The sequence below is a fragment of the Myxocyprinus asiaticus genome, chromosome 42 (assembly GCF_019703515.2).
Source record: "Myxocyprinus asiaticus isolate MX2 ecotype Aquarium Trade chromosome 42, UBuf_Myxa_2, whole genome shotgun sequence".
NCBI classification, from domain to species: Eukaryota; Metazoa; Chordata; class Actinopteri; order Cypriniformes; family Catostomidae; genus Myxocyprinus; species Myxocyprinus asiaticus.
This window is the reverse complement of record NC_059385.1, coordinates 26,792,025-26,804,574: the sequence shown is the minus strand read 5'-3', so window position 1 is coordinate 26,804,574 and position 12,550 is coordinate 26,792,025. Positions and strand designations below refer to the sequence as shown.

The 12,550-nt window shown below is 42.0% G+C and overlaps 1 protein-coding gene across 1 annotated transcript in view; it reads right to left on the bottom strand.

Moving 5' to 3' along the window:
- Window positions 1–237: 237 nt before the first annotated feature.
- LOC127432975 (protein FAM163B-like) overlaps window positions 238–12,550 on the bottom strand; it is a 54,871-nt gene continuing 42,558 nt past the window's right edge. The window contains exon 3 of the mRNA XM_051684530.1: window positions 238–1,579. Within this exon, the coding sequence (XP_051540490.1) occupies window positions 1,130–1,579 (450 nt within the window). The 3' untranslated portion in view covers window positions 238–1,129. The remainder of the gene's footprint in view (window positions 1,580–12,550) is intronic.

The following is a 12,550-nucleotide window of genomic DNA, read 5'->3' as shown; positions in this document are numbered from 1 at the left end:
GTGAAGATTTATATGAAATAAAGGACTTATATTTGTATACGTTTCTCACCCACACCTATCATATTGCTTCTGAAGATATAGATTAAACCACTGTAGTCTTATGGATTACTTTTATGCTATCTTTATGTCCTTTTTGGACCTTCAAAGTTCTGGTCACCATTCACTTGCATTGTCTGGACCTACAGAGTTGAGAAATTGTCTAAATAATCTTTGTTTGTGTTCTGCAGAAGAAAGAAAGTTTAACACATCTGGGATGACATGAGGGTGAGTAAATGATGAGAGAATTTTCATTTTGGATGAACCAAAAATCTGAACCTTTTAGAAACCAGAAAAGTGAATAAAGCAGAACAAATTATTTAAACATCCAAAACAGAACAAATATTTAGCATTTTTGAAAAACATCAATTAATATTTATATTAGCACACAGAGTGGTGCCCCAAAACTTTTGTCAGTAAAAAATAACGCCTCTCATCCCGTTATGTTTCCTCATAATCAAACTCTAATACATTATGTAATGTTCTGCTTATATCATGTTTAAATTCAGCAGTTGTATTGCAGCCCACCCAAGACTTTCAGAATATGTTGGTTTGATAAATCAATGTTGGTAGCAGTTTTTTAAGCTATAATTCAGCTAAATTCAATTCAATACATAAGCCACATGAACATTAGAAAAGTTTCAATTTAGACTGTATATTCAAAATGGTAAATGTCAGCAGTTTCCTTGTATTGGTGTGTCTTGAATGCAAGGAAAGCATAAAAAACAGTCATCTCCTTGTGTCTTTTAGTCAGAGTCTTTCCAGTTAGAAAACAAAAAAACAAAAACAAAAACTAGGGAAAGAGAACTAAAACAGAGGGGTAGAAGTAGGGCAAAGGGGTCTGAATCTTCCATCTCATCCTATTTTGCCCTTGTAGTTCTTTAGCAGCATTAACAATAGCTGTGCGGCCGTATTACAAACAAATGCACTAGGAGTCTTCCTGAAAACTTGACACTCTAGTAATTTTCTTGAGTCCATTGACTTTATGCAGGCAAAAGACAGAGTTTTATGAAACACTGAAGTACATTGTTTGACATTTAAATCTGTTGCCAGAGCTCATCATTTGGATGTCCAGTCTAAGTTGCAAGACTTTCTAGACGTCAGTGCTAATGCTGCAACTCCGTTGGAACATTTCCCTCATGGTGACCGAGCGGCTGAGGTTTAGTTTGTGGTAGTTGGGTAGTGGTGTTGGCAGCTGGGTGGGCATCGAGGTTGGCAGCGGAGTGGGTATTGGAGTGGGCAGCCCCAAATATTGCTGATGCACGCTGCGGTAGCTAATGCGTTCACCGCCATTCCGCAGGCCCTCGGGTTGTTGCAGGTAAAAGGGCAGATCATAATGCGTACAAGGACAGTAGGTCTGCGAGCGTGTCAGTTTTCGAGCCCGAGGTGGCGTGAAGAGGCCAGGCCCATTGGGGGTGGTTGCTGTGGGGACTGTGGCCGCCAGGATGTTGTGGTTTGAATGCTCCGCCGGCAGGCGGGACGTGACGGCGAAGTCAGGCTCCTCCTCCTCTGACTCCGACTCCTCCTTCTTACAGCAATAATACTGAAACAGGGAGTATGGGAAAAAACATGTGAGGTTTAAGATGTAGTGGTGCTCTTGTGGATAAAATACAGTTAAAGGATAGTTCCCCCAAAAATGAGGGTGAGTATAATTGATTTTTCCTTTAGGCCTGTAAGTAGCTCACTCCAGTGCCACATGATGTGTTATTTGAAGTACAAACTAAAAGTTAAACAACTAGACTCATCATAGATAATTTAGAATAATGCCAAAACAGAGACGACAGAAACTCTTTTAAAGACCCCATGAAATCACTTAATGAACATCATTTTCTTTCCTATGTTGATGTAATTCTTAGTAAAATAGGAAGTTGGGGCAGGACTATTGAAGGAATTTTTGCTTTGTTTTTTCTGATTAACAGTTTTTATTGATTCATACAATTGACAAAGAAAAGCAAGACATATATTCACAGAATCAACATTTAACCCCCACTATTACCCCTCCCCCTCCCAATCCCCAACCCCACCCTGACCCTCAACAAACATCCCTGTGGTCACACATGAGTATACAGAAAAATATATATAAAATAATAATAATAATCACACACATTTATAACTATACTTCTCTCTCCACTGCTCCTCCCCGAGAGCCCTCCAAGAAGGCCAAATAGCTGCCCTATTTCCTATCAAGTTCCCCAGCCTTCCACATGACATTTCCTCGAATGCCGCCACCCTCCCCATCTCTGTAAGAATTCATTAAAAAAAAATGTAATTACAAAACAAAATATAGGGGATAAACACATAATAAATTGGGTCCTAGCCAGTGTTATGATCAGCAGACAGATTGACAGACTGAGGGTGCTCCAGCCGACTTCAATCCCCTTAGAACAATCTGTCTGCCGATCATAACACTGGCTAGGACCCAATTTATTATGTGTTTATCCCCTATATTTTGTTTTGTCATTACATTTTTTTTTATGAATTCTTACAATAATAAAGAAAAACAAAAACATACATACATATATATATATATATATATATATATATATATATATATATATATATATATATACACACACACACACACACACACACACACACACACACACACAACATTTAAACCCCACAACCACCCCTCCCCCTCCCCCTCCCAATCCCCAACCCCATCCCCCAACAAACATCCCCGTGGTCACACATGAGTAAATATACAAAAACACAAACAAACAATCAAGCAAACAAACACACACACACACACACACACACAATATATATATATATATATATATATATAATAATCATACTCAATTAAAACTATACTACTCTCTCCACGCCCCACCCCTAGAGCCCTCCAAAAACTCTAAATAACTGCCCCATTTCCCAACAAACAAACGTCCTGGTTACTTTCGTAACCTCCGTTCCCTGATGGAGGGAATGAGACATTGTGTCGAAGTAGTGACACTAGGGGTCACTCTTGGGAGCCCAAAACACATCTGGTCTTTGAAAAAAGGCTAATGAGAATTGGCAAGTGGTATTTGCATACCACTCCCCCGAACATACGGGTATAAAAGGAGCTGGTATGCAACCACTCATTCAGGTGCGAGACGGGTAGACCACTATGTGCCTCGTAGCCAGCACACCAGGCCGACACGTAACCTCCCCCAACGCTGTTATGAGCGTCGAACGGCCCTTCAGGGACAAGTCGACTGCCCAAAAGATAGGGTCAGGCTAGCCCAGTCGTGGCCTCTTATCCTTTTTTTTTCTCTCCTCAACCTACCGAAACGGAATGGTGGATGGCGGTCGTGATGACAGTATGTGACCCAGGGAACAAGGAAACCTCTCTTTTGTTAAACTTTGGGTACCACAGCCACTTGGGCATGCGGCGAAATTAAATGAAAAGGTAACAAAAGATTCTCCTCCCGGCCCTCCCTCATGGGGATGGAGTGGTCTGCTTACCAGCTCCAGAGCAGCGGGTTTCCTTGCCCCTGGGTCGCCCGTCTCTGTGGCGCTTCGAAGCCTTTCTCGGGTTCTTGGCGGCCGGCCGTGAGACGGGTGGTGTCTGCTTCCTGCGGAGGGCTCCATGCCAGGGCAGGGCCACGGGGGCGTGCTGCGGCAGAGCTGGTGCAGTCACCGCCGGAGGATGCCCTTGGCAACGAGCAGACGGGGTGCGGGATCTTGAGCCGTGCCGGGGCAGGATGTGTTGGATAGCTTCCGTCTGCTGCTTCACCGCTGAGAACTGCAGGGCATAGTCCTCGACAGTGTCGCCGAACAGGCCAACCTGGGAAATGGGGGCACCAAGAAACCGTGCCTTGTTGGCCTCTCCCATCTCGAACAGGTTGAGCCAAAGGTGGCGCTCCTGGACCACCAAGGTGGACATCGCCCGTCCGAGAGGCCGCGCCGTGACCTTTGTTGCCCGGGGGCTAGGTCGGTCGCCGTGCGCAGTTCCTGAATCAATCTCGGGGTGGAACTACCCTTGTTCAGTTCCTTTAGCACCCAGGCTTGGTGTACTTGCAGGAGAGCCATGGCATGCAGGGCGGAGATGAGCCGGCGGACTCATCCGGAAGCCCGATCGGGGCAGACGAGCGTGCTGGGGAATGGAAGGTCCTTGGGGGGATACCCGGCAGAGGTGGTCCCATTGAGGTCCCCAAATCGCCCCCAGTGCTAGCCGCGCTGGTCTCATACCCATAGGTAGAAGGACCGAGGCGGGGAGCCACTGGGGTGGCTTGCTTTCTTACAAAGGCAAGCCGCGACCACAACGTTGCCATGGTCATGTTCTCGCAATGAGTACATGACCCATCCATGAACGCTGTCTCCACGTGGGTAGCGCCCAGACACGAAAGACAGCGATCGTGACGTCAGAAGGCGAGAGGTAATGACTGCAACCAGGAATAACACACAAACGGAAGGGCATCTTTAAAAAGACGTTCCGTGTGTGCCACTCTTTTAGAGAAATATACTCTTTTTTAGAATATTTCTGCCCAGGGGCGTTCTCTGCAGTGCACCAGTGCAGAGGGGGAGAAACCGCTGAAATGCGCCATCAGATCCAGCAGATGTGAATGGGCAGCCGTGGGAATTCAGCTCAGTAAGCATCGACCGTTCGGCTCCGAAGAGAAAATCTGAATGAGTGGTTGCATACCAGCTCCTTTTATACCCGTATGTTCGGGGGAGTGGTATGCAAATACCACTCGCCAATTCCCATTGGCCTTTTTTCAAAGACCAGAGGTGTTTCGGGCTCCCAAGAGCGATCCCTAGTGTCACTACATCGACACAACGTTGAGTGAGTGACAGATAGGGAATCTAAGTTACCTCGTCTTTCAAATGACACCTCTTCAAAAGCCGCCACCCTCCCCATCTCTGTGCACCACTCTCGAAATAGGGGCACACCAGCTGACCTCCAACCCCTCAAAATAATCTGCCTGGCAGCCATCACACAGGTTAGAACCCTATTCTCTATGAGACTATTCCACACATCAATGACCGCCCCATCACCCAAAACACAGAGTCTGGGGCAAAATTAAACCCAAGTGCCCACCACATCATACACAAAACTCTGAACCTTCAACCAGAATTCCTGGATCTCAGTACACCACCAAAAAACATGGGCCATGTCTCCATCCTCTGATTGGCATCACCAGCAGGTGGGTGTGTCTTTAAGACCAAGCCTATACAATCTAGAGAGGGTCCAATAAAATGTATGTAAAATCTTGAACTGCATAAGGCGCACCCTTGCATCTCTAGATGCAGACTTAATGTTTTTTTTAGAATCCTAGCCCACACTCCCTCCTCCAATACAAAGTTGAAATCTTTCTCCCATAATCTCTTGATAGAAGTTAAAGCTCCGTCCCCCAGAATCTGAATTAGCAGGGAGTAATACACCGATGCCTCATGACCTTTTCCAAAAGCAGTAATCACCATTCCCAGAGTATCTGCCGCTTTAGGGGGATGTATGCTACTCCCAAAAATAGTACAGAGCAGATGGCGCAGTTGTAAATACCTATAAAACTGAGATCTGGGAGTCCCAAAATGTTGAACCAAATTTTCAAAAGATCTCAACATTCCACTCTCATTTAGGTCACCGAGCGTATTAACCTCCCTCACAATCCACTCTGACCAGCAGAGAGGGGGCTTATTAATACTTTGCAATGGCGAAATAGGGGCAAGAACTTCTGTTCAATACAAAACCAGGGAGGGGCTCTCTCAGGTGGAAGTGACCAATGAGTCAAATGTCTGAGACTGAATGCATAATAATATAACAAAATCTTGGGTAGGCCTAGCCCACCTTTGTCAATCGGCCTGTTTAATTTATTGAAATGTAATCTGGGATGCTTACCATTCCAAATGAAGGACTTCGCTATGCTATCAAATTGCTTGAAACAAGAGAGGGAGACATCTACAGGGAGAGATTGTAGCAGGTAGTTAAATTTTGGAATACAATTCATTTTAATAACATTAACCTTCCAAATCATAGATAAATGTAATGAAGCTCACCTGACCACATCACTCAAAAAACTTTTTATTAAGGGATCAAAATTAACTAACTAAATCAGACAAATTTGCTGGGAATAAAATGCCCAAATACTGAATGCCCTGTTTGGGCCACTGGAAGGCACCAGGCTGGAAAGCCATTACTGGGCAGTACGCTGTCAGAGCCAAAGCTTCGGATTTAGACCAATTAACCTGTATCCTGATAACTTAGAAAAGGAATTAATAATTCTGTGGAGGCAAGGCATAAATCTAGTGGGGTCGGAGACGAATAATAAAATATCATCTGCGTAAAGCAAAAGCTTATGCGCCACACCTCCCGCCACCACCCCTGGAAAATCATCTTCCCTTCTTATCGCGGCTGCTAATGGTTCCAGGGCAAGACAGAACAATAATGGGGAAAGAGGGCAACCCTGCCGAGTGCCCCTATCCAGAGTTAAATAATCTGAAATTAATCCATTTGTTTGTACCACCGCTACCGGGTGTCTATAAATTAACTTAATCCATCCAATAAAAGTATTCCCGAACCCATATATTTCCAAAATCTTAAAAACATAATCCCATTCTACCATATCAAACGCCTTTTCAGCATCAAGTGAGATGGCCGCAACCAGAGTCTAATCATTCGCCACTGACCACATAATATTGATGAGACACCTAATGTTATCAGAAGAGCTGCGGCCCCGAATAAACCCTACCTCATAACTTTACTTAATCGTTTAGCCAAAATATGTTTTATGTTAAATAATAAATGTTTTAGATACATTACAGTTGTGAAAAAAATATTTTCATGCTAGAGCTAGTCAGAGGAAGGTGGTATTAGGGGGAGTGGCATTCTCATTCTAGGCAGTATTTTATTGGTTAAAAAACTGGACACGCCAATGAGTGAAAGATGAATCATGAAATATATTCGGTCTGTTTTCCCCAAAGAGAAGGACTGTAATATGTAAATGCTTACACTATGTCAAAAGTACTGGTACTTCGGAAACAAGTCGTACTAAAATGAACAAGATGCCATGATACCAGTGTTTCTGCAGTGCCAGTAATCCCGACTAAATTCGATACCCGCACACTGTCTGACTGACACACGACTGCTTCCAAATGCTCTCACACGAATTTGACATATTTGGGGAAAAATTAATGCAAAATTAATCAAATTTAAATCTTGATGATTTGTCTTAGTGTGATTTATTAAACTGCTAAAGGCTTCAATCTTAGTCTGCATGATTTAAATGAATGTTTGAAGCAGACTGCTCATTCACTGGAGACTCCACAGACATTGAGAATCATTCGTGTTGTATAAGATGACAAAGCAGGGCACTAAGCCACTGTGAAGCGCACAGCACATGTACAGTAGACAAAATATTTATATAATTAAATCACAGCATTTGCACTTTAATGACCACACTAGATCATGTAGTGAAATGTTTATCCAGAGGTGTAAGGCTTCTATAAATAACACACTTCAAAATAAAAGCTCAATTCAAAATAAAAGCCAGATGGCTGAAATTAAAGAAATTGCGACAGAATTTTATTACAACTGTGAAGTAAAATGTAATATTCACTGTAGGAGTAATAATAGTAATAGTACATAAAAATGATTCAATAAATAATAATAATGGGAGAGAGTTGTGTAGTGCCATGCAAGGGTTGGACGTGTGAATGGTGAGCTCTGCGCACTTTGCTAGTTTTAATACTTTTTCTGTAATAAACTGGTGAGATTCGAGACACCCTGATTCTTAACTGTTCTAGGAAGACAATATGTCAAAGAATTCAAAATCCTCGGACTCTGGAGATATTAAAAGACACTTACTTGCTCAAGCTGAAGCCCCTGAGCAGCAGGCCGAAAGTCCAGGAGTCAATTTGGAGGGTGACGTGAAGGTAATTCGGTGTCAGTTGATGAATGTGTCAGCAATGCTGATGAAGGTCATTGCTGACTTGAAGGATCTTGCTGTAATATGTCGATCGATCACTGCCATAGAGACGAAATTCACTGAGTTTGTTACAAAAGTGGCGGATGTTGAGAAATGGATTGATTATCTGGAATCATCAGAGAGGGAATTAGCTGCTAATCCACTAGCGACCAAGGCAGACTTGGAGCGCATCTGGGAAAACTTGGGAGCGCATCTGGGAAAAGTTGAAAGACTTGGAGAATCATAACCGGTGAAACAATGTCCAAATTGATGGAATTCCTGAGGACGAAGAAGGCCGAGATATGGTGAAATTCCTAGATGGGCTCTTCCCGAGTCTGCTTGACATAACAGGTCATAAGCTGGAAATCGAGCGAGCTCACAGAGTTCCGGCTCGGAGATCCGCAGAGGGAGACAGGCCCTGATCAATTCTGGCCAAATTTCTGAGATCATCTGATAACCACAGCATTTTCTTATTCCCAGACTTTGCGAATTTGACAAGAGAGAAGCGTGATCGATTCAAGGAATGCAAGAAACTCTTACATCAATGGAAGGTCACTTTTGCACTGATGTTCCTGGCCAAATTGAGAATAGATACTAAGGATGGCCACAAAATATTTACATGCCCACAGCAAGCAATGTCCTTCATAAAGTCAATGGAATGAGTAAGTCATTGTGTGATACTCACTTTGCAGCCGAGTGGGCTTGACTCATTGAACATTCACTTTACTGTCCAAGAAAACTGAGCGCCTTTTTTTTTTTTTTTTTTGTGCTGGTTCCGCTAGCGGCTGGAGCTTGTTTTGTGGAGGAGCACACCTTTGGGACAGTTATGTGGATGAATCTACACGCTCTTAGGGCTTATGCCTCCTTTTGGCTGGAGTTTATTTTATAGATTATTTTCTGTTGTGTAATTCTGTCACAAAATTTGTATAGAAGCACTGGACTTGAGCAATCCTTGAGTACCTGGACTGTTTGAGTTTAAAGGGATGGACGGCTGTTGGCACTGTCATGTGTGGGGTTAATGCGCACGGTTTTCTTTTTTCATTTTTTTTATTCTGGGGGATGTTCGGGGTTTGATTGTTGCACTAATGTTGGAATGTGGTTGTTATAATTTTATTTTTGACACAAAATCTATTTTTTCTAATATGTCAAAATGTCAAATGTTAATATGAGCGGATTGTCTCTCTCCATGTGGAATGTAAATGGGTTGGGGCACCCCATAAAAAGAAGGAAGGTTATTTCTTTTCTTAAAGGTAAGAAATATGATATAGTGTTTCTTCAAGAAATATATCTTTCCTCGCAGGAAGCTGAAAAACTTGGGGAGATATGAGGTGGACATATTTTCTTTAGTGCTGGCTCAAGTAAGAGCAGGGGAGTAAAGATAAATTAAAGTAAAGATAAATTAGGAAGAGTCAAAACAAAACAAACACCAGCCGCTAGGCAGAACCAGCACAAAAAGAAACAAAAAAGGTGCTCAGTTCCTCGGACAGTCAAGTAAATGTTCAGTGAGTCAGGTCCACTCAGCTGTAACATGAGAACCACAGATAACTTACTCAGTCATTGACTTTATGAAGGACATTGCTTGCCGTGGGCATGTAAATATTTTGCAGCCAACCTTAGTATCTATTATCAATTTGGCCATTGAACATCAGTGCAAAAGCGACCTTCTGTTGATGTAAGAGTTTCTTGCATTCCTTGAATCGATCATGTTTCTCTCATGTTGAATTTGCAAAGTCTGGGAACAAGAAAATGCTATGGTTCTTCCACAAAAGCCTTCCTTTACTCCTCGCATAACACAAGATCTTTATCAGATGATCTCAGAAATTTGGCCAGAACTGATCGGAGTCTGTCTCTCTCTGCAGATCTCCGAGCCGGAACTCTGTGAGCTCGCTCGATTTCCAGTTTATGGCCTGTTATGTCGAGCAGACTCAGGAAGAGCTCGTCTAGGAATTTCACCATATCTCAGCCTTCTTCGTTCTCAGGAATTCCAACAATTCGGACATTTGTTTCGCCGGTTACAATTCTCAAGGTCTTCCAACTTTTCCCAAACACGCTAAAAGTCCATCTTGGTCGCAAGCGGGTTAGCAGCTAATTCCCTCTCCGATGACTCCAGATAATCGATCCGTTTCTCGACATTCCCCACTTTTTTAATCAACTCAGAGAATTTTGTCTCCATGGCAGTGGTCGATCGACATACTGTATTACAGCAAGATCCTCCAAGTTAGCAACTACCAGCATTGCCGACATGCTCGATAGTTGGCGCTGAATCTCTCCCACCGCACTGTCTAAACTGAGTTCCTGGTCTGCGGCCCTCTCAGGGGTATCAGCTTGAGCACGTTTGTGTCTTTTAATGTCTCCAGAGCCCGAGGATTTTAAATTCTTTGAAATATTGTCTTCATAGAACAGTTGTGGAACAAGGTGTATCGAATCTCACCGGTTTATTACACAAAAAATATTAAAAACTAGCAAAGTGCGCAGAGCTCGCCGTTCACACGTCTGACTCTCGCATGGCACCACGTGACTCCCATGAAAGTGGAGTGTTGAGATCCTTTGAAAATTTGGTTCAATATTTTGGGATTCCCAGATCTCAGTTCTTTAGGTATTTACAGCTGCGCCACCTGCTCTGTACTATCTTTGGGAGTAGCATACACACCTTAAAGCAGCAGATACTCTGGGAGTGGTGATTACTGCTTTTGGAAAAGGTCATGAGGCATCAGTGTATTACTCCCTGCTAATTCAGAGTCTGGGAGATGGAGCTTTAACTTCTGTCAAGAGATTATGGGAGAAAGATTTAAACTTGGTATTGGAGGAGGGAGTGTGGGCTAGGATTCTAAAAAACATCAAGTTTAGAGATGCAAGGGTTCGCCTTATACAACTGAAGATTTTACATCGATTCTATTGGACCCACTCTAGATTGTATAGGCTTGGTCTTAAAGACACACCCACCTGCTGGCGATGCCAATCAGAAGATGGAGATACAACCCATGTTTTTTGGTAGTGTGTTAAGATCCAAGAATTTTTGTTGAGGGTTCAGAGTTTTATGTGTGATGTATTGGGCATTCAAATTTCACTGTGGCCCAGACATTGTATTTTATGTGATGGGGCAGTCATCGATATAGGGAATAGATACATAACAAATTGGGTCCTAACCAGTGTTATGACTGCCAGACAAATGATTTTAAGGGGTTGGAAGTCAGCTGGAACACCCCCATTTCAGGAGTGCTGCTTGGAGATGGGGAGGGTGGTGGCTTTTGAAGAAGGGTCATATAGAAGACTGGGGAATTTGGATTTATTTGTTGGGAAATGGGGCAGATATTTGGTGTTCTTGCAGGGTTCTCAGAGTGGAGCAGTGGAGAGAGAGAGGGGTAGTTAATGTGTGTGATTATTATATTTGTTTTTCTTTTTTTTTTCTTTTGTGTGTATGTGCCCATGTGTGACAACAGGGGTGTTTGTTGAGGGTCGGGGTGGAGTTGGGGATGGTGAGGGGTGGTATTGGGAGTTAAATGTTGATTCTGTGTATATATGTTTTGCTTTTCTGTGTTCGATGTATGAATCAATAAAATGTTAATCATAAAAAACATAAATAATAATAATAATAATAATAATAATAATAATAATTAAGCATGTATCAAAAGTAAGAGTGCTTTTGCACTGAATAAAAGTTTGTTAAAAAAATTAAATGGTAAGTTGAGAAGTAATTGTTCTATTTTTATTTGTTAAAAGTTTTAGGAAATAATTTGATTAGACACCATTTTGATGATGAAATTAAATTAAACTTCAAAACATGGCATTCTGAAAAAAATAAAATAAAATGAAAACAAGATTTGGGAAAAAAACTAACAGATTTCAGTAAAAAAAAAAAAAAAAAACTTAAGTAAAAAACACTTAAGCAATGCATACGTCCTTGAGAAACACTTGAAGGACACGTGCGTTTGTATTAATGTATAATCTACCTTCAGGTGTATCTTTTTAAATAGTCTAAAGGAGTGTGTTCAACAGCACATTACAATATTAGCATATGTTTGCTGTGGTATCTAAATTGGTATCGAGAACTGTGAAATTTCACTGGTACTGGTACCAACTACTGAAATTTTGGTATCGTGACAACACTAGTGTACACCTGCAAAAAAGTTATTATTGTCAACTTTTAGGTGTCCACTAGTATATATAGATGGCCGCAAAGCTAACAGACATGGACTAAAAGCCACAAAACTCCAACTTTAATAGTTTCTATTGCAACTCTGCAATGGAAAATACGTAGATAGGCTCATGACCTCATTTTAAGTTAATAATCGGTACTGTTATTGCATGACTAACATTTGAGAGATAAAATTTATAACAAGAACATGTCAGACCTAGGCCTTCTGAATTTAACACAATTGCTGGCAAAAGTAAAACACAATAAATTATGTAATGTAAGTTGTAAGCAATGAAAGTTATTCAAACTAATTGAATTGAGTACATGGCTAATCAACAGTATGAGCTACCTCCTTGAAATCTTGTTGGAATCTAAAGAGATCTAAAGAAAACAAAGACTGTGACACCACTTCTAAGGGAAGAGAAAAGGTACTAAATCATGCATTATTCCTAAAAGACAGGCATGACAGTTCTCCAAATGAGAAAGAGAT